The 21,962-nt window shown below is 37.7% G+C and overlaps 2 protein-coding genes across 3 annotated transcripts; one reads left to right on the top strand and one right to left on the bottom strand.

Annotated features, from left to right (window-relative positions):
- Positions 1–4,314: 4,314 nt before the first annotated feature.
- On the bottom strand, positions 4,315–8,331 carry LOC121866684 (protein disulfide-isomerase A6 homolog). The gene is made up of 2 exons (XM_042366393.1): positions 8,166–8,331; positions 4,315–6,241 (listed from the first exon to the last, which is right to left on the bottom strand). Exons 1-2 carry the CDS (start codon positions 8,179–8,181, stop codon positions 4,959–4,961), a joined length of 1,299 nt encoding a protein of 432 aa, XP_042222327.1. The 5' UTR covers positions 8,182–8,331; the 3' UTR covers positions 4,315–4,958.
- Positions 8,332–11,563: 3,232 nt separating this feature from the next.
- On the top strand, positions 11,564–21,820 carry LOC121866683. 2 transcript variants are annotated; one of them, XM_042366392.1, is made up of 5 exons: positions 11,564–11,781; positions 14,921–15,035; positions 18,148–18,505; positions 20,276–20,350; positions 20,955–21,820. In XM_042366392.1, the coding sequence occupies exons 3-5, from the start codon at positions 18,151–18,153 to the stop codon at positions 21,782–21,784; spliced, it is 1,260 nt and encodes a 419-aa protein (XP_042222326.1). In that variant the 5' UTR covers positions 11,564–11,781; positions 14,921–15,035; positions 18,148–18,150; the 3' UTR covers positions 21,785–21,820. The 2 variants fall into 2 exon arrangements, with proteins under 2 accessions (XP_042222326.1, XP_042222325.1); XM_042366391.1 differs by lacking the exon at positions 14,921–15,035 and having other exon boundaries at positions 11,568–11,781.
- Positions 21,821–21,962: the final 142 nt, after the last annotated feature.

The raw sequence follows: 21,962 nt of genomic DNA, 5'->3' as shown, positions 1-21,962 counted from the left end.
ATATTGTATGGTACAGTTTATATAATGTGTTGATGTAGAGCAGTGGTCCCCAACCTGTAGTTCAGGCCGCAGAACCATATTATGGAGTCCGCAAGGGTATATTAGAAAATTTTGAATTGTTTGAGATTCTTTGTAAGAGTGAAATTAATGAAAATGTGTAATAACTTGAAACATCGGTCATGTACAGGACGTGTGTGTTTACCCCAGACCAGACCCAACCTTCTCACTGGGGTAAAAAAAAAAAAAAGTTATGTCCAAGAATAAATGTAAAAAATATGTACGGTAACTAGTAACATTTAGACGTGTAAAACTGCAAATAACTGTAGAGTATATGAGATTTTTTCTTGAATGTAAAAAAAAAGTTTTGCCGCCCTTCACCATATTTACAATGATAAATGTGGCCCAGAGCCTACGAAAGGTTGGGGACCAATGGTGTAGGAGGGTAGGATGGTCAAGTACAGTACAGTACTGCCTGGTACACTTTTTACATGCTAATTGAGGATCTTGGTTCAAAATTTTCAGATTGGAGTAATTAGTGTTGATTAATTAATAAATGTACTTAAAATACAGTTATCCTCCATGATATGAACATTTTAGATATGAAAATTCACTTAAACGAATTTCATAAATTGACACCACTTTTAGATACAAAAGCTGAAATTCAAATCATGTGCCGGGAGTCAGCTGGCATGGAGTAAGCCTAAATGGGCCCAGGCTGTCATCCCATGAGGTAATGTACCAAAGTTATACAGTATTTTCATAATGGTTTTTCATGTGTCAGGTACTGTAGTAACTTCATGTGTTAGGTACTGTAGTAACTTAATGTGTCAGATACTGTAGTAACTTCATCTGTCAGGTACTGTAGTAACTTCATGTGTCAGGTACAGTAGTAACTTAATGTGTCAGGTACTGTGGTAACTTCATGTGTTAGGTACTGTAGTAACTTCATGTGTTAGGTACTGTAGTAACTTCATGTGTTAGGTACTGTAGTAACTTCATGTGTTAGGTACTTTAGTAACTTCATGTGTTAGGTACTGTAGTAACTTCATGTTAGGCAGTGGTGGTGTGTTGGTGATATCTTCCACCTACTGGGCCAAGCTGTGAGTTGCGTTATTGTTATTTTTCACCTCGTATTCCTGAGTAGATACAGCGATCCCTCGGTTAACGAAATTTTGGTTAATGAATTACCTTCCATAAGAATATTCAATTCGGTTAACGAAAAAAATTCGGATAACGAAATCCTTACAAATTTTTCCCAACATGTTTTTGCCTGCTTACCAGCTGCAGTATTAGTCCGCCAATACGTTTATCAGTTTTAGGGCAAAAATTCGTTACCATTTGAGTAAATATCAAGAAGGTTGTACTATTCAATAATTTTCCAAGTCTTCTATTAAAATTTTTAGTCACTTTAACAATTATTTAACATAATTGAAGTACAGGGAACTAGTTTTTAGCACGCCAATCAGCCACTTGACTCACCCAGAATGGCGTCAGTGTGTGTCTCTGCTCAGTGGAGGAAGCATCTTGCTTGAGACTCTCTTGAACATAAACTATTTTTACATTTTTACAGTACATTTATTGGTCATTCTGAAATTTATTTTACATATTGACAATATATAGTGCAGTGCAGTGTTGATTTAAAGAAAATCATTTTGAATTACACCTAGTGAACTTAAAATTTTATGGGTGAAATGGCAGCATGAAGCATGGGGTGATTTCTTTTCCACCCCACTTCCTTCTCTTCTCCCTTCTCCTCCACCCCCACTTGTAATTCCCATCATCATCATCAACCAGGAGCCTTCTACATGCACACCTCAAAGTAAGTGTACTTCACTGCATTTATTTTTAGTTTGTATGTAATTTTCAGTGAGCTGGAACCAATTACCCAAATTCTCATTGAAACAATGGTTTCGGTTAACGAACGACCTTCTGGAACGAATTGTGTTTGTTAATCAAGGGACCACTGTATATATAATTTTCTTTTCCCTTTTTACTCTGCTACATGCAATCTTCATGCAGAATGTGCAAAAGCATTTAAAAAATAATTATCATATTTTTTTGTCAAATTTAATTTTTTGACCGATAAAATTAATTGTTCTCAATATACTGTAGGTCATCAGTGACACTAATTAAGGAGGATCTGTGGTTGAAATTTTGATATTTAATTGCCTTAATAATAATGATTATGAAGTTTTAATAATTAATTATGCTAATTGATATGAGGACATTAATAATCAGAAGTAATTATAAAAATTTCAATAAGTATTTCAATCGCAGATCCTTTTTCAGCATGTCGAGTACAGCCTATACTGAGATGGGCAAAAAAAATTACTTTGCTCAAAATCTCAGCATAGGTAGTCCTAGACACGCTGATAAGGACGTGATCGCAATTTTTTAATTTTGATAATTTTCTTAATAGTAACAGATTATGAAGTCTTGATGATTATGAGAATTAATACGAGGACAGTTAGTGAATTTCCTGCTGCTTAAGTAATTGAAGAAGGAAGTTACTGTGCTGAGCAAGTTCTTAATATTGATGAGACTGGTTTATTTTGGTAAAAGGATGCCCAAATATGTAGTCTCGTTCAAGATTCTTCAAACACTGCTGGAAACAGCTGACAACTCAAGGCCGTTTGTTTACTATAGTATGTAGTAAAAATTATGAATTACAGTACTGTAATGTAAAAGGTTATCAGTGAATGGTTACTTGGTTCCCCATTGCTTAATTAATGGTTGGGCTTTGTTGTTTCGTATTAGAGTAAACAAAAGGCCTTGAGTTGCCGGCTGTCTCCAGCAGTGTTCGAAGAATCTTGGACGAGACTGTACATACTTTACAGAACATGAAAATAGCACCAGGGCATAAACCTGCCAAGAATAGGCTGACCTTACTGTTGGGAGTAATACTGCTGGGGACTACAAACTAAAACTTTTGCTTGTCTACTAGTCAGAAAATCCTAGAACTTTGAAGTGTGTTTTCAAGGCAGCACTTCCAGTTACTGTATCTGAAAGCTAATAAGAAGGCTTGGGTGACAATAGCCCTTTTTGAAGACTGGTACCTTAATCTTTTTGTGCCTGAAGTGGAGCAGTATTGTATTTCAAAGTTAATGCCTTTTAAAATTCTCTTGGTTCTCGACAATGCACCTGGTCATTCTACATTTTTAGATGATGCTCATCCTAACATTAAGGTCATGTTCCTACCTCCAAACACATCTGTTTTACGACAGTTGGACCAGGGAGTTATTGCTTCATTTAAAGCGTATTACCTGAGAAGGACATGTACTCAGGCTACCAGGGCAACAGAACGAAAAGAGGGAAGGACTTCAAAGGAATTTTCGAAGTCCTGCAACATTTTGGATACCGTGAAAAACATTGCAGATTCATGGGGTGAGGTAAATGAAACTAACATGAATGGTGTTTGGAAAAAACTCTGCCCACTGTTTGTCCACGATTTCAAGGGCTTTGAAATTGATATTGGGGAAGTGACAGACAGTGGTAGACCTTGGGAACCAACTCCAGCTTGATATTCATGAGGATGATGTCACAGAATTGCTCAAGTCTCATGCCAAAGAATTAAGCAATGAGGACATGATTGAACTAGAGAAGCAAATTTTGTCAGTGGATGTAAAGGAAGCTGAAACTCCAGAAAGAGAGATTCATTACAAAAGAAATGACAGGTTTCAGGCTTATTGAAGAATTGTTTGAATTTGAACAGCAAGATACCAACATAGCAAAATTCACCAAGGTTCATAAGAGGTATTACTGAATGTCAACAATGCTACAAATAGATTTATGAAGAAAAGAATAACTTTTCATTTTTACAATCCCTTGAAAAGTTTTTAAGAAAGTTGAAAGGCAGCCAAAATTAGTCCCATCAACCTCTGCAGCACCTAGAGAACCAGTTCCATCAACCTCTGCAACATATACAGAACCAGGTAGTAGGCAGCTACCAAACGGAGGTACTACTACCTGGGAAGATATTGGAAGCATAATGTATTGTCTACTGGTAGACCCTGCTGCCAACGGCATCACGAAAATTGTGACCAAGTCCCAGATTGCTGATCTGACTTTCTGCCTCATTTAAACACAATTGCAGGGTCTCAGTTGCTTCTCTTTGACAGCACATCGTTTCTTACTATTGATTTTTTTAATCTGATATTTTATTTTTATTTTCTTACTAGATTTTGTTTATTATTATTATTATTATTATATTTTCGCGCCACCCCCCCCCCCAGGCCCTGATATGGGTCATTGACCTGTGCCCGGGTGGGCTAATCCCTGTAAAAAAAAAATAATGTAAAGGAAAAGAAAATGCAATTTTAGAAAACTTTGTTTATATCCAAAAATCACACAACAGAACACATTTGTGCATCAATCAAACAACTGCAAGTACAAATGATCAAATTCACCACTCTCTTAAAGAGCTTTTCTTAGCCTAGACATAAGTTCCAAGACTTGTGTTGACACACATACAATATTCACTTATAACCAAGAACTTTAAGCAACTCCAAGAACTTTGCTGTTACTGTATTTGGACTAATAAATAACTACTATAACCACATTTTATAATTAATAACTAAACCCCCAGCATAAGCCAAGATGACCAAAATGTTAGTATAATATTACTGCAAGCTCCTGGAATGTTAATGTCATGAAACATGTTTGGCCTTGGGTCTTTGAACTAATAATAAAGATCACATAACCTGTAGAACTTGTTTGGCTCACAATATGCATCTTCTAGGTTAATGTATTCTTAACCCCTGCAGCAAAAAAAAAAAATTCTTGTCAGTAATTCAAATGAAAAATGGCATGCAAACTTCAGATCTTGATGCACGGCCAAAATATGCAGAAGCTGCAGTTCACAAAGTCTGTTCTCAACATGAGAAAATATGCCTTTGTACACCAAATGTGCTCCTCTCCTTTTCAATTTGGAGGTGAACTAGGAAACTTATCACTCATTTTTACAATTCATCTTTTCCCACGTCATCTAAATCATCCAAGTCAATATCAGAAAGATCAATGTCCTCTTCTTGAGGTAGAGCACCATCTTTGCCATCCCAAGGCTCAATCCTGGCCACAGCCGGCAGCTGTGCTCCACGAACTGGTGAAGTTCGCCCACGCCCATAAGAAATGTCTCGAAGGAATTCATTTATTCCATCTTCACTAAATGAACCTTTCAACAAAGCAAACTGCATCTTCTTGGCATTCAATGCAGCAAGTGCAGGATAACCAAAGCCACCAATGTCTAAAGCTTGTTCTAAATCAATTTGAGCCATGGCTTCAGACCAAACCCAACCCCACATCTTTTGTTTGTATTTGTCACCAAGCCTGGTCATCATACTAATGTAATTTTTACGGCATTTGCTCTGGCAATCAAGAATGTGGGGTAGGACTGCAATAATGCAAATAGGATGTTCCTTGCATGCTTCTTTTAAAGAAGCATCATCAGTAACCTGGATTACCTCTGGAGGTGGAACATTTGCTGAAGCCTTATCATTAGCCCAAGCCACTATGTCTGATGCAGTTCGCCCTCCGTCATAGTCTTCCACATCTCCCTTGTTGAAAAACTTTATGGTAGGGTAGCCTTGTACACCATACTTGCCAGCCATTACTGTGTGTACTGTGGCATCTAGAGCTCCTAACTTAATTTTACCTTTCAACTCCGTGGCTGCTTTCTGCCAGTGAGGTGCCAAGTTTTTGCAATGTCCGCACCAGGGTGCAAAGAATTCTACAAGCCACAAATCATCCGACTTTAGAACTAGTTTTTCAAAGTTGCTGTCCGTGAGTTCAATAACATCATCAGCACTGCCACTGCCGCCGCCACCACCACCACCACTCTTCCTCCCTGATAACTGGGCATTCACCTTTTCTTTAACAGCCTTCATAGCATTATCCACTATGCCCTGAGCTGACCGTTGTCCATTATAATCCTCAGGTTTGTTTTTGTCCAAACCAAATATTTTGATGGTAGGAAATCCACGTACTCCATATTGTCCTCCCAAACTCTTATGCTCATCAGCATTAACAGCGCCGACCTTTACAACTCCTTTAAGGGCCTGAGCTGCCTTTTGGTATTCCGGTACCAGTGCCTGACAATGCCCACACCATGGGGCAAAGAATTCTACAACCCATATAGCATCACTGTTGATCACCTCCTTCTGGAAGTTTGATTGTGTCAGGTCCACCACACCACTGGATGCAGAGTACAACGCAGAGGCTCCTCCAACCAGAATGGCGCAGAAAACTGTGGGTGTAAATATATGGCATTAATATATAAATATTTATTTACACTATTTTTGCTAAAAAAGGTGCAAGTCACTTTTTTCCAAAGCAAAAAATGGTTATGAATATTAACCCGTCAATGGTCACCGACGTAAATTACGTCGACCCTTGTCATACACTAATGAGTCACTTGGTTCATGTCATGTTAAGCTAGGGTTCCAAAACTCCAGATCTGTAGAATAACTCAATTTACATGACTTGGCAACTCACGGCTATAAATAGATAAGTGTGTAGAGGTCACAAAAACAGACAAGGTGGAGTGTGTGGGGTGAAGGGAGCGTCACATTCCCACTTTCCACAGCGAGGTGTGCCACATCTCCCAGTGGGAACTTTCAGGGCACTATCAGACATGCAATTTTGTGCCTCCAGTGTACATAGTGTATATATATGACTAATGATATAGTTATACTGATAAGTAAATAACATAAGGAAGTGAAAGCAGACATGCTAGCACCTCTGAGCGACACTGCATACATGGCAACGCCCAACTGCCCAGGTAAACAGTTTACAGGTGTGCTTTTCACTGTTACCTTGTGACTTTAGAGGTCCTTTAGGTTTGTTTTAGCCAACAACAAAAAATAATGGAAAATCTTTGACCATCTGGACAATGCTTAGGTTAAATCAATTAATTTAACATCTATGGGTTAAGATTCAATTTGGTAAAGCTGTAGAAGAGGGTGACCATCAGAAGTTGTTTGGTGATTTTCTTTATTTTTGCTGTACTTGTTGTTTTGATGATTTTAAGTATATTAAAAGATGCAACAACTTTGTTATAATTTTAAGTATTATTTATATTTTTTTTATTTACTCTATCCAGTTTCACAATTCTCCTCCCGGCGCCATTTTTGTTAATTATCTCACCGAATCCCTTTTCAAGAGACGTTTCCTAAATGATGGTGAATGCTTCCACGTATTCCTCCTCGCCACTGCTTATGTATATCAACCTCAATATTAAGGCAAGTTGTTTCACACATAAATTAACACGATAATGCATAGAACCTAACAGAACCTGACCTAACATACCCATAGGTTGGGTACGTTAGGTCAGGTTCTCTTGTCTTTTCCATTTGTGTTTAATATGACAATGTATAGAAATTAATGAACCATGCAATAATCCACTACAGGGTAGCTTACCTCTTTCTGCACTAGAAGGATAATGTTTGCACAGATCTAATTCTCTACAAAACCAAGTGATTAATATTGGTTTAATTCAGCAACAGACTACACCCGGGTCTCGGTATATGTGAAGATCATGTTCTCAAAAAACCTCGGTTAATATATAGGACTAACCCGCCAATGTGGCCATATCTCGCGTCCAGAAAATGCGTCAAATTTCACCATATCATAGTAAGTTCTTTGTTTAATATATAACGGGTAAGGTTAGGTAGGTTTGTTTGGTTGGGTCTGTTCTTCATACCCACTAAAGTTGCGTAGCATCTATTATAAAAATATCCATCTTTTAACAGATCTCCACAGACTACAAGTGTCCACTATAATAAAACAATGAAAATCCGGCGTTTTTATTATTGTTTTCAATCAATTTCGCTCGCGGGGTAGTCCTATATAATTACCAAAACCTCAAATAATTCAAATTCGCATAAATTGAATAGGTAATTAGTAACTGTATATGAAGAACAATGGTATGTGTTCCAGAATCTCTAATGGATTTCTCCAAACATCAGTTCTGGCAGTTTTAAAACACCACAACTCACTACTATAGTATTAAAATGCATATTTAATGTAGCATCACTCACTATCGACTTTATAATTAAAAAAAGAAAACACTTGTGGGCGATATACATTTACTCAACAAATCATCCATAAACAAACATGAATGCAAGACAACTTTACGTACAATTTACTAAGTCTTGGGGTGTTTTCCTTACCTGCTAAGAGTCTCATAGTGGCACCGTAGTGTAATTTGAGTATCCAGGTATCTAAATGACCACTCTGGATTGTACTGTACCGTGAGACTGGTTACAGTAGACTGAGACGATGTGTAGTGACCTCACTCGTAGCCACTGCCGCTCCTCCTGCCACTTGGCCGTAAACAAACCGTTCCTGTATCCTAAACTGTTCCTAATCTCTTAGATATTATATTTATCTTACTCTCTTGGACTTTCTCTCTCTTATTACTAATAAAATATTAAATACGAATATTTTATTATATTTCTTATACCTTTTAAATTAAAGGCAAATGCTTAGTGATCGTTGTTTTTTATAGTAACGCCCACATGTAGAAAGAGTAAGTTGAAGGTTTCGGATTCAGACACTGGTCGTGGAAAACGCTGATTGGTCCAAGTATTACTAGCCAGTAAGAGGCAAATTTAAACACGTGTATTAAGAGTCAAGTACACGACATTTCTTACGTTAATGTTAGGCTGACATTGAAGTGACGTGACTCATTCCATTGAACATACTGTATATAGATAGAGCTTTCCATTGACCCTCTCTTTCCTCATCTCTAACCTCATGTTTTATTTTATTCTTTATCTCTGTATCTTACCCTTATGGTTTCCCTTATCTCAGTCATGTTTATCCACTTGTGTTTTATCATCTTTCTCTGTGTTACTTTTGGTGGTGACCGGGAAGCACCAGCATCTTTCATGAGGGAAGACAAGGCTAGGCCAAACTTCTTTCTTGGCAGGGTGGTCATCTTCTTGGCAATGTCCCCTTTTACATAAGAACATAAGAAAGTGGGATACTGCAGGAGGCCGACTGGCCCATACAGGGCAGATCCCTTTCACACCCATCCCAGCACTTCCATGTGCCTATCCAACTTCGTCTTGAAGCTCCCTAGCGTCCCCGATCCTACTATAGCACTCGGTAGCCTATTCCACATATCCACAACTCTATTACCAAACCAGTGCTTGCCTATATCCTTTCTGAATCGGAATTTATCTAATTTAAAGCCATTTGTTCTAGTTATTTCGTTATTACTGAGCTTCAGAACATCTTCCATTTTACCCTTGTTAATCCCACTTACCCACTTGAACACCTCTATCATATCTCCCCTAACTCTACGCCTCTCTAATGAATGCAAGCCTAAGCTTTTCAGTCTTTCTTCATATGGAAGGTTTCTAATATTATGGATCATTTTTGTCATTCTTCTTTGTACTCTCTCCAAAGAATCTATGTCCATTCTATAATAAGGACACCAGAATTGAACCGCATAATCCATGTGTGGCCTCACTAATGCTAGGTAAAGTTTCAAGATAACGTCAGCAGTTCTGTTACTCACACTCCTAGATATGAACCCAAGAATCCTGTTTGCCTTGTTGCGAACGCTAATACATTGTTTTCTAGGTTTCAAGTCGTTGCTAACAAATACACCTAGATCTTTTTCACAATCTGAGTTTTCCATTTCCGTGTTACCTAGTTTATACTTAACGTTTGTATTCGTCTTCCCTATCTGTAGTACCTTGCATTTATCAGTATTAAAATTCATTTGCCAGTCTACTGACCACTCATGTAAGGTATCTAGATCTCTTTGAAGGTGTTCAAAGTCACTGTCTGAATTTATCACTCTCCCCATTTTGGTATCATCTGCAAATTTACTAATCCTACTAGTTATACCTAAATCAAGATCATTAATGAATATAACAAACAGCAGAGGGCCTAATACAGATCCCTGGGGAACTCCGCTTTTGACCGCACCCCAGTCTGACTTAAATCCATTTATGCTGACTCTTTGTTTCCTACCAGTTAACCATGACCTAATCCATTTTAATAATGATCCACCTATTCCATGTGCTTCTACCTTCCTTATCAATCTCTCATGAGGGACTCTATCGAATGCTTTACTGAAATCTAAATAAATTATATCATATGACTTATCATTATCTACCGCTTCATATACTTCTGAGAAAATGCGAAGCAAATTTGTGAGACAAGAACGTCCCTGGGTGAACCCGTGCTGAGTTAGTCAGCCTTTTTACTGCTACTTTAGCTTCACTGCTACTTTTACTTTGCTTTCCTGTTTTTGACGTCGTGTAGTAGTTTGCGAGTCTCTTCAGCACTACTTTGGCTTCCCTTTTCCTCATACCTGATGAAGCCCCTGTAACATAGGTAGCAGCATTGGCAGGTTTTTTGGTTTGTTAATTCTGTGGGGATTCCTGTTTTTCTTTTTTCAAACAAACTGAAAGAGTTGAAAATGAAGCAAATTTATGGAATGTACTAGAAGAAGGAAGGGTTGTAGAGTTATGAGATATTGGTTCACACACAGGATGGGATGGAGAAAGGAAACTCACAATGTGCTCTCTGTATACATGTTGTATTGGATGTACAATGCAGCTTGTTGCTGGGTAGGTAGCAAGGAAATAAGTGTTGAGTAGAGAGAGCTGGGTGGTGAGGGTGCCCTGAGTGAGGGCACGCGGCTTGAGGGACGCCAAGGTCGCTGGCAGGAGCGGCAGCCGCACGGCTGGCGCGGAGGAGGTGTTACTTGCTGGTGGTACTAGGTAGAAAAAGGCTGGTCACAGCGGTGTGAGGCCTTATAAGGCGGGGGTAGGCGTGGGTAGATAGTTGACCCCCGTTCCGTGGGCGGCGCTGGAGGCGTAGGCTGGGGAATTCGAGAAGGTTCGGTGCTTGTAGGGGAGGAATCCACTACAGGGTGAAGTAGATAGGGAGGCAGCTGTGTGAGTGGGTGGGTTCTCTATCTTACAAACCTACAAAGTACCAACACAAAGGCAACCTGTACGACGCATTTCACAGCTAATTCAATCACACACTTCATTAGGCCTAATTCATGTCGATGTAGATAACAAATTAAACATTTGAACTGATATTATATATTTCTCGGTAATGGATGTGTATTCCTTCATTTTTTGCAGGAATATCTGAATCGGTTTGCAAAATGCTATAAGGCACTCACTGTTGGCAATGGCACTAACGCACCATATCGACTAGTTGGTGCCAGTACAAGAGTCCAGCTGACACGCTGCCCTCAGTGTAAAAAGGGTATAGTCAGACTGGGATCGACAGGTTCCCTCAATGCCAGATCTAACACCCACGAACCTCTTAGTAAATACAAAAAACTCACTATGCGAGTTTTCTTATGTGTATATCAAGCTCTGGAAACACCTGTCTCATGTTATCCAGTGACCCTCCAAGAGGTTGTTAGTACAGGGGGGGTATATCTGGACACCAAGGATAAAATACTGTTTTCAGTCCTACTAACCGCGCACTGTGTAGCTCTTTTATGTTTAATGCTATATTGTAATAAAATAATCATCCTTATCAGAAAATAAAACTTTACCATCAAGTTGAGTTATGATATTAATTAAGATAATGGACATTATATGCTGAAAAACAAATGAAAAAAACGATGCCTGATATGATTTGTGGTGAGATATAAGGTAAAGGCCGGGCGACTCACACCACCACACGAACCCAAACTGTTGTGGTGGTCTAGGTAGTTAATAGTGCTTCCTACCCTCAATTACTTGATTATTCCGGAGTCACCATCATCATTTGAAGTTTTACGCTAAATAAGAAATAAACAAGGTTAGTCTGAATTTAATAATGTTTTTTCACAGGTTGAAAGATTAGAACATTAAAACAAGGCCCTAGTTTGCTGAGACGCCCACTACTGTGATAGTGTTTGGAGAAACTTTATCACTCCTTGTTTAATTAGAGTTTCCACTAATGAGGCGTTGTCCTTGTTTATTATATACCTGTCAGGTAGTCGAATGATTCACCTGGCAAGAAAAACTGGACTAAACACTCAGGTTGACAGCAGACTGTGGGTGGTGCAGTGCTGTGCCTCTCACCATTATGGCTCAGGTCAAATGTCAACCTGGGTTGGTTATGAAAGGAATGTATTGTACGCCAGTTCCCTCTTGTATTAAAACTGTACTCATGGGGGATGGCTCACCAGTTATAACTGATAGACCTATCTCACTAAATTTTGAATATGTAATGTAAATTAAACTTAGTGAATAGCCTTGACCAGCTAAGTTGGTTGGTTGGTTAGGTCAGGTTCTATTAGGTTCCAGTAAATGTCGCCGATGTTATAATGATCATTACCATAAACAATAGAAGTATGGTTAAGTATATTTATAGCAACACAACGATTGACTCGTGGCAAAGTAAATGCCAAATTCCGCCAGAGTCACGGTCAAATATAGTTATTGTGTTGTTCACCAATAATGGACGGTTAGCTAGTCAGACCGCACTCATGGTAAAATAACCAGTCACGGCACAATATCCACTGCCAAAATTAAAAGGTAAAGATGGGGAACACGGTTAGTAGCAGAAATGGAATTGGACCCAAATTTCTGGAGATATTATTTGCATGATTCTAAACATGCAAATGGAAACAACAATATACAGAACCTTGTAGCAATAAAACCTTCAATTTTACCTTTTATTCTTATTTCTATTTATTTACTTTTATGCTTTACTTATTTCTTCACTCTCTCTATTTTCTTGTGAGAGGGTGAGGAGGCTAGGAGGTGGAGGGAGACTAAGGCAATATGGGGATGTAAGGAGGCTAAGGAATGTGAGAGGAGGGGAGGCTGCAGGTAGTCCCTCCCTGTGGTCAACCTTCCCCCACACTGAGGGTAGGTAGAGAGGGGAGACTTATGAAAGAGGGAGTAGCTAGGAATAGGAATAACCTGTAATAACTGAGACACTAGGGGAAACAGGTGATAAGTTATGTTGTTACTAAAGGGTTCACTGTGTTTCTGCATAACACCGAGACACTTATAACAAATCAACCTTTTTCAATAAGGGAGGGATGAATTAGGACTCTCCGTAACGGTTACAGTACTGTTTATTGAATACTTTCTATGAGGGTTTGACATTTCATGAAACGGATAAAACCGGAAGGGTGCTCACATATATATTGTATATCCCGCCATGTGGGAAGGTGACACACGTCTATATTTCACTTATCCCAACTAGACTCTGGCTTAAGACACGGGCGGTTTAGAGGATGCCACATGGTCATGACGTCACGTCTCCCAGGTTCTCGCTGGTTCAGGCCTAAGGCATTTACACTCACAAGTTACTGCTGTTGGCTCATGCCTGGCAGGAAACACACACTCATGACAGTGTTACAACCTGACAGAACCTAACCTAATCAACTTCACCTACCTAACATTACCTCACTTCCTAACTGGGGCTCCACCCATGCACCCCCTGGCATATTAAGCAGAAAGTACTTTGATATCTGGTACGAATGAAAGCAACTTTCTTTAGCGGCATTGTGTAATTTTACTTTTTGGTTGCTGTAAGTGAACAATCGGTTGATGCACTGAAACACATATTTATTCTTCACTGTCAGCTCTCTGTCGCATTTTGAACACTTGCACGTCTTGCCAACATCACAAAGAAATGATCCAGTTCACTTTTTCCATCCCTTTTAGGATTTTTAATGTTTCAATGAGATCTGCCCTATTGTGCCTTGTCTGAAAGGTTGTTAGTCCTAAAGACTTCAGTCTTATTGGATAGTCAAGGTGAAGTAATTCCAGAATACTGCACTCTTAGTCTCTCTATGCTGCACCTTTTTCAGGGAGATTAGGTCTTTCTGGAGGTAGAGGTAGGGTTTCCATGCCTGTACATAGTAATCCAGAGAGTGATGTATGTGATATTCATAAATTTGAAGGACATTTTTCCTATCTTTTTATGCAAAGGTACTCTTTATAATTCCCAACTGAACTGTGTTGTGATATGTTGATAAGACTGCTCGGTCAGGTGTTGGATGATGGTGTCCCTCAGAATCTTCTAAAATAGTTTGCATATATGGGATGTTAGGCTGATTGGCCTGTAGCTTTCTGCTGCACTTTTTCTACCCTTCTTGTGTAGTGGAGCAACATTGAGTGATTTCCAGTCTGTGTGCTTTACCTTGATCCAAGGGTTTCTTGAATAAAAGTCTCAGTGGAGTGCAAATCTCATTTGCCATCTCCTTTATCACCTTGTTCTATGCTCTGCCCACTCAGGGTCTTAGAATTTTCTCAAGCTGGCTACTTTTCTTTTAATGATATCTTCTATAATTTTGCATGGCAAAATGGTTGGAAAAAACATACCCTGCATTGACATTGAGAATTTGATACTGTAATATGATTTTGTCAAATTTCATGAAATTAAAATTTTTTAAAAACAGTTGTATGAGACCATTTTCTTGTATCGCTGAGTATAGTATTTATTTTAATTGTTGATTATTGTGTTTATTTAGATATACAGTATACAGGTGCTCCTCTACTTACGAATGAGATACGTTCCTGAGGCTTGTTTGTAAGTCCAACTTTACTCCTGTAGATACCAAACATATTGTAACAAATGAAAAGTTTATGGATATTTAGTACAGCTATACCCTTTAATACAGCCTTAAAACCTGGCTCACTCTTCTCCTCTTAGGTAATGTTTACTCTATCTGGAATTTTCAAAATAATCCAGTTTCATCCACATTAAACACCTGTTCTGGCAGGTAACCCCCCCTCAGTGATAATGTTTGAATCTCTGAAAGTTTATAAATTGAACGTTCTTAAGTTGTTTCGGTACTACATCGCTAAACTTTAGAGACCAAGAATTCATTTAACCTCCTGTTGATCCGATATTACATTGTTTTGCGTCGTCACGAACTAATTTCTATGGCTCATCACCCTCTCTCGTCTGGCCGCGCTACACTCTCTCGGCTCAGCGCGGAGTCTCTGTGGCTCACCACCCTCCTCCTCTCCTGTCCTCCTCCTCTCCCGCCATCCGCCTCCTCTGCTTCACTACCCACCACACACTCGCTCTACCACCTCCCCCCATCGGTGAGTACCAATACAAACTTAGTAGTTGTATATGTATGCATTATTTTCTATAGAAGTGGCAATGATTTTCTGTATATGTAATGTATTTCATGGGGCAAAGGGAGGCTCAGGAATGCAACTCTAGTATCTATTTCTTATGGGGAAAATTGTTCCGCTTAATGTTGTTTCGTATAATGTCGCATTTTTGGGAACGTAACCCCGACGATTTTTTAGGACTTACTGTATATAAGTGATATCTCTGTTAGCCGGAACAATTAGTGCAGAGCACTTCCGGGAATGAGAGATTTCTGGATAACGAGACGACTCTCAAAGCCAGAAAAAATCCCCATCCTTGAAATTTTCTGGGTAACGGAAAAATGTTCTTGGAAGTTTCAGAAATTGTCCATTGCATGAGCTCTCATACCCGGAAAACTATCCATCATCCCAGGAATTTTCCAGAATTTTCTAGGTACGTACCGAAAAAAATTTCTCGGAATTTCTGGAAAATGCGGAAGATTTTCATGTTTCAAACCCAGAAGAAACTCCCCCAACCCTGGAATTTTCTGAATATTGGGAAAAGTTTCTCGGAATTTTCCGAGAGAATTTCATTTCCTGCTGTCAGAGAGTTCCGGTTAAGAGGGATTCCGGCTATCGTAGATATTTATATACAGTAAAGCCTCGAATAACGACGGTAATTTGTCCTTCAATATTGCGGTGTAAGGTGAATCATCGTATCAATTTTCTGAATATTGGGAAAAGTTTCTCGGAATTTTCCGAGAGAATTTCATTTCCTGCTGTCAGAGAGTTCCGGTTAAGAGGGATTCCGGCTATCGTAGATATTTATATACAGTAAAGCCTCGAATAACGACGGTAATTTGTCCTTCAATATTGCGGTGTAAGGTGAATCATCGTATCATGAATCATTAATTACTATTAAAATAAAGCAATAATAATGAGATGTGTTCCCAAGTGTGACCTTTTCATATCTTTTTTGTGGCTTTTTACCCTCTGTTCCCCCAAAACAATACAATTAATGAAAATTGCAAACTATAAACTTTAAGTAATGTTTATGAATGCACCTTATACAATATAAATTAATAATAATATGGTCACACAAAAGGAGATGGGACGCCATTATTTTCGTTAGTGTTTAAACCCGGGAGTCCCGGACGATGGTTCTACAAAAGAAAATGAAGAAAATAAGACCCTGGTTGTAGCTGTAGTAAAATTAATGTAAAAAATTAATATATATGTTTTAAGTAATGTTATCTAATGTTAATAAATGGAACAATAGAAGTAGCTAACCACTAGTAATGGCAAAGTAAAAAAGCGAGATGGATTGGGAATGCCAACATACAGTATATGCGCATTTAAGGAAACAGCATCATTTATCTTATTAAGAATATGTACAAAAGATTCATTTTTGTTTATTACTGAATATGTATTTGATTGACTTAATCTTTATATATGCAAAATGAACAATACAATTCATTAATAATACATAGAATATTAAAACACACAAGAGGAGACAAGACGGCATTGTTGTCAGTGTTTACACCCATAATGTCAGTTATCCACGTGAAACTGAAGAAAATACCGTAAGACCCTGGTTTTTGTTGTAGTAAAATTAATGTAAAAAATATGTTTGTTTTATTTAATGTTATTTAATGTACAGTAGAAGTAACCACTGATATTAAAGAAAAAAAAAGGTGAGACAGTGGAATGCCAATGTGTACTTGTGCACTCAAGGAAACATAGTAATTTATCTTATGAATATGTACTAAAGATTCATTATTGTTTATTACTGAATATGTATTTGATTGAATTAATGTTTATATGTGTGAAATCAACAATGCAATTCATTAATAATACGTAGAATATTAAAACACACAAGAGGGGACAAGATGGCATTGTTTTCGTGAGTGACTGTGGTTCTACATAAGAAACTGAAGAAAATAAGACCCTGGTTGGAGCTGTAGTGAACTTAATGTTAAAAAATTAATAAGTATGTTTTAAGTAATGTTATTTAATGTTAATAAATGGAACAATAAAAGTAGCGCACCACTAATGGCAAAGAAAAAAGTGAGACTGTGCTACGCCAACATATGTAACTGCATACATGTGAAAATATATCATCATATCTCTACATATGAATATGAAAGCAACACTTATTTACTGTTCATATATGTACTTATTTACTGTTCATATATGTTTTAAATATTACTTATGAATGTAAAACAAAAATTCTACTCACCAATGGTGTTAAAGTCCACTCTAAAACATAAGGACAGCCAATGATCCTGTGCGAGTTTTTACTTAGATGACGAAGTCATCGGGTTCAACTCTGGCTGAAGCTGTAGCTTTCCATAAAGCAGTTGCTGAAACTGTTACTGAACCTGAAGTTGTTGATGAAGCTGCTTATGATGCTGAATTTGATGGTGTAGCTGAAGTTGACGATTTAGGCCTTCGAATAATAAAGCTGTCAAAAGAACCTTGCACAGCTGCTTTCATTTCTCATTATACATCTTTATGTAGAGGTCATTTGCATTTTTCATGTCCATGTTAATTTTAATGCTTCATTCTAATATTGGATCCACTTCAGAAAATATGTTCATTGTTTGCTCCATATAATATCCACAGACCTCTCTCACCTTTTTCATATCGTTTTAACACATCTAGTTTCTTGGCTAAGCTTATACAATTTCTTTTAGCTTTTGAATTAGCAAATTAGCACTACCATCACTTGCTCTCTTGTTCATGTTGAATAGGGATGCAAAAATGCTGTAAGAAACCTGAGAAAGTTTTTCTTCTTTTCCTGTTCAGATGCGTGAAAACAAAGGGCCCGCCAGCTGCGACTGTTTATACTAGTAGTGATGCTGGCGGCACCACCCACAAGACCAGCAGTCTCCGTGCACAAGGCGTGTTTTTTTGTATAATGCATATCGGGATTTAAGTTATTATTTATATGAAAATGATTTGTTTTTCTATTTTTGTCGTAAATACGAATACAATAATGGCGTAACTTGAATTGGGTCCTAAATTAACCAGGGTCTTAAATATGAATCGTCGTTAGTAGAACCGTCGTTATCAGAGGCTTTCCTGTATATATAGATATAGTATTTTTTCTTTGCAGAACATGGCACCAGCAAGGAAAAGCAGAAGACAGGCAAAGCCTCCTGCCAAACTTGGAGAATTTGTTCGTGAAGATACCAAGGAAAAAGATGCTGAGGAAAGTGTTCATGAAGATACTAAAGAAAAGGATACTAAGGAAAGTGTTCATGAAGATACTAAAGAAAAGGGTACCGAGGGAATTGTTCGTGAAGATACCAGTATTAAGGAAATAGTTCGTGAAGATACTATGAAAATGGGTACCAAGGAAATAGTTCGTGAAGATACTATGGAAATGGGTACCAAGGAAATAGTTCGTGAAGATACTATGGAAATGGGTACCAAGGAAATAGTTCGTGAAGATACCAGTACCAAGGAAAAAGGTAAGAAATAAAAAAAAATCCTGTATCCTACTTGGCATCGGGCACACCAGATAAACTATCCTTGCTAATACTGTAGTGGATAATTTTACTCTCTGGCATCCAGCTGGATAATTTGTACTATCCTTATACTGTATATACAGTACTGTACTGTATAAATCAATTACCTACCACAAATAAAGAAAAACAATTTGAAAATGTGTAATAAAGGGACTCACTCAGGACTGAGTTGGACTTTTTTATTGTTAGTCCTTGATTGATTTTATTTTCTTCCTGTAGACTCATGTTTTGAAGAGTTATAACTGTCCATGTGTTTTATCATTGTTGTTGTTGTTGTCGGCAAAGTTTTGGTTAACCTTTCATATACCGGTAGTGATTTTGTGTTAGGTAATTTTTACGAAAGGTGTTTGTTATATAAAACAGTAAGTATACTTAGAAAGATAAAGGTACCGTAGTTGTCTGGCTGACACTAATGTTGATTTAATGCTGATGCAGTACTAATGTTCTGGGACTTATATAATTGTTGGCCGAGAGCAAAGTTTTGGTTAACCTTACGCTTATAGTGCTTTGCCACATGTCCAGTAAATTGGTAATTGTATGTATACAGTGGTCCCTCGGTTAATGAGCGCCTCGGTTAACGAGATTTCGGTTAACGATTTACCTTCCATAAGAATCTTAACTTCGGTTAACGAGCAATCCCTCGATTAACGAGTTTTTTACGAGCCGACTTCAACATGTTTTCGCTTGCATTTGGTGGTCCACCAGCTGTAGTATCAGTCCGCCAATACAGTAATTGGTTTTAGGGCTTAAATTCCTTACTATTTTAGTAAATATCAAGAAGTTTATACTATTCAACAATTTTAAAAGTTTAATATTAACTTTTTTAGTCATTTTAACAATTATTGAACATAATTGAAGGTAAAGAAACTAGTTTCTGGCATGCCATCCAGCCTGTTAACACACCAGACAGGTGTTAGTCTCTCTGTTTTCAGTGGAGGTAACATCTAGCTTGAGACTCTCTTCAACTAAACACTTTTTTTCTGTGTTTCCAAGCAAATTATTGGTCATTTTGAAATATATTTTACATATTGACAATATATAATGCAGTGCAGTGTTGATTTAAAGAAAATAATCTTGAAATACACCAAGAGAACTAAAATTTTATGGGTGAAATGGTGCCATGGGGTGACTTCTCTTCCACCCCAATGCCTTCTCTTCTTCCTTCTCCTCCACCCCCATTCTAATTCCCATCATCATCATCATCATCCAGGAGCCTTCTACATGCACACCTCAAAGTAAGTGTACTTTTCTCCTTTTTTTGTTGAATTTAGGCAATTTTCGGTGAGCTGGAACCAATTACCCAAAAACCCATTGAAACAATGGTTTCGGTTAACGAGTTTTTCGGTTAACGAGCAACCTGCTGGAACGAATTGTTGTCGTTAACTGAGGGACCACTGTACTTTAATAGTAGTTCTGGTGAAACAATCAGGATTTTAAAGATTTGATGCTGTAAATATATTGGTACATGCTTATAGTATTTATTTAGTTATTTTTTCAATGCCTGTACAGTAGTTCTTTGGTGTGTCTGTATTGATGTAGAAGGTGTTGGTGTTTTATAATTCAATAATTATTCTTAGTTGCTTTTGGTGCAATTTATGACACTTAGGTTAGGTTACGTTAGTATGGTTAATCTTAAAGTGAGATAAAATGGGGTAATATTCTGGTTAGAACAGATGTTGCTGTACAATACTTCACTTGTTTATTTTATTTCAGAGCCAACTGAGCCTCGTCGCAGTCAGAGGACACCCAAGCTGAGTGAAAAACTGAAAAGCTATATGCACGATAAAGGTAATTGAAGAGAGATGGAGCCCTTGTTTCTTGTTTGCTTATAGATTACATGACTTTAGGTGTTTGTATTGTTGATATTTGTTACCAAAAAACCCCCAATTTTGCACAGTATTTATAGTTTATTGCTGGAGTATATTACATGTTAATACGTAAGGTAGAAATATTGAGTCTCCAGTGGTGTGAAGGATTATCATAACAGGGTAACAGAGAATTAGAAAAAATAACACAGTAGTGACCAAGTGCTTTGACAAAAAAAATTTATTTTAAACTATTGTACTGAACTTTTTTTTTTCATTGTACCCCCTGTACTGTGTATTGTTTTTTCTTGCAAACATCATCAGTCATAACAATGTTGGGTTTAGCACCATGTCCCTAAATACCAGTTATGGTACTCTTGAGATAAGACGGTGAAGTGAGTAAAGTCCCCATTGCAGTATGTTTGAACACCAGAATATACAGCACACACACATGCATGCACACACACACAGACACACACACACACACACACACACACACACACACACACACAGCTGCCTCCCTATCTACTTCACCCTTCCATCTTCCAGTACATTCCATAAATTTGCTTCATTTTCAACTCTTTCAGGTAGTTTGAAAAAAGAAAAACAGGAATCCCCACAGAGTGAACAAACCAAAAAACCTGCCAATGCTGCTACCTCAGTTACACGGGAATCATCAGGTATTAGGAAAAGGGAAGCCAAAGTAGTGCTGAAGAGACTCGCAAACTACTACACGACGTCAAAAACAGGAAAGCAAAGTAAAAGTAGCAGTGAAGCTAAAGTAGCAGTAAAAAGGCTGACTAACTCAAAGGTAAGTAGAAGAAAAGGGGACATTGCCAAGAAGATGACCACCCTGCCAAGAAAGAAGTTTGGCCTAGCCTTGTCTTCCCTCATGAAAGATGCTGGTGCTTCCCGGTCACCACCAAAAGGAACAAAGAGAGTAGCAAAGAGAAAGATGGAGAGTGATTCTTCGTCAAATGATAATAAGACTTTTGGTAGACATAAGAAAATTAAACGTAAGAGAGGCAGAAAGTTTGAGACACAGAACACAGCTACTGACACAGGTAAAAATAGTATGGAAACAGTTGTGCAAGTCAATAAAGACATCATGAACAAGCTTTTGAATTTTGGTGCAGAAGTTGCAGAGGCCATGGCTGTAAACAATGAGGCTATATTTGGTCTGAGTGCGGGTGGTAGCACTATACAAAATCCTCTTCAGACTCTCAAGGGCGATGGAGATGATGATTTTGATGATGAAGAAGTTAGTAAAATTATCAGGTGGCTTGAGGAAGAGGAAGAACAACGAAGAACTTACAGGAAAAGGATACTTGAATCACTGAGAGCTTCGCACAATACAAATATGACACTTTATACACAGATGTTACAGGTTCTACAGTCTGTAACTTCAAGTGCCTGAAGTTTATTTTGTATTTAAATGATTATATATATATATATATATATATATATATATATATATATATATATATATATATATATATATATATATATATATATATATATATATATATATATATATATATATATATATATATATATATATATATATATATATATATATATATATATATATATAT

This window comes from Homarus americanus, unplaced genomic scaffold, assembly GCF_018991925.1.
Source record: "Homarus americanus isolate GMGI-L3 unplaced genomic scaffold, GMGI_Hamer_2.0 scaffold14144, whole genome shotgun sequence".
Taxonomy (NCBI): Eukaryota; Metazoa; Arthropoda; class Malacostraca; order Decapoda; family Nephropidae; genus Homarus; species Homarus americanus.
The sequence above is the reverse complement of the archived record's forward strand: the minus strand, read 5'-3'. Positions and strand labels throughout refer to the sequence as shown.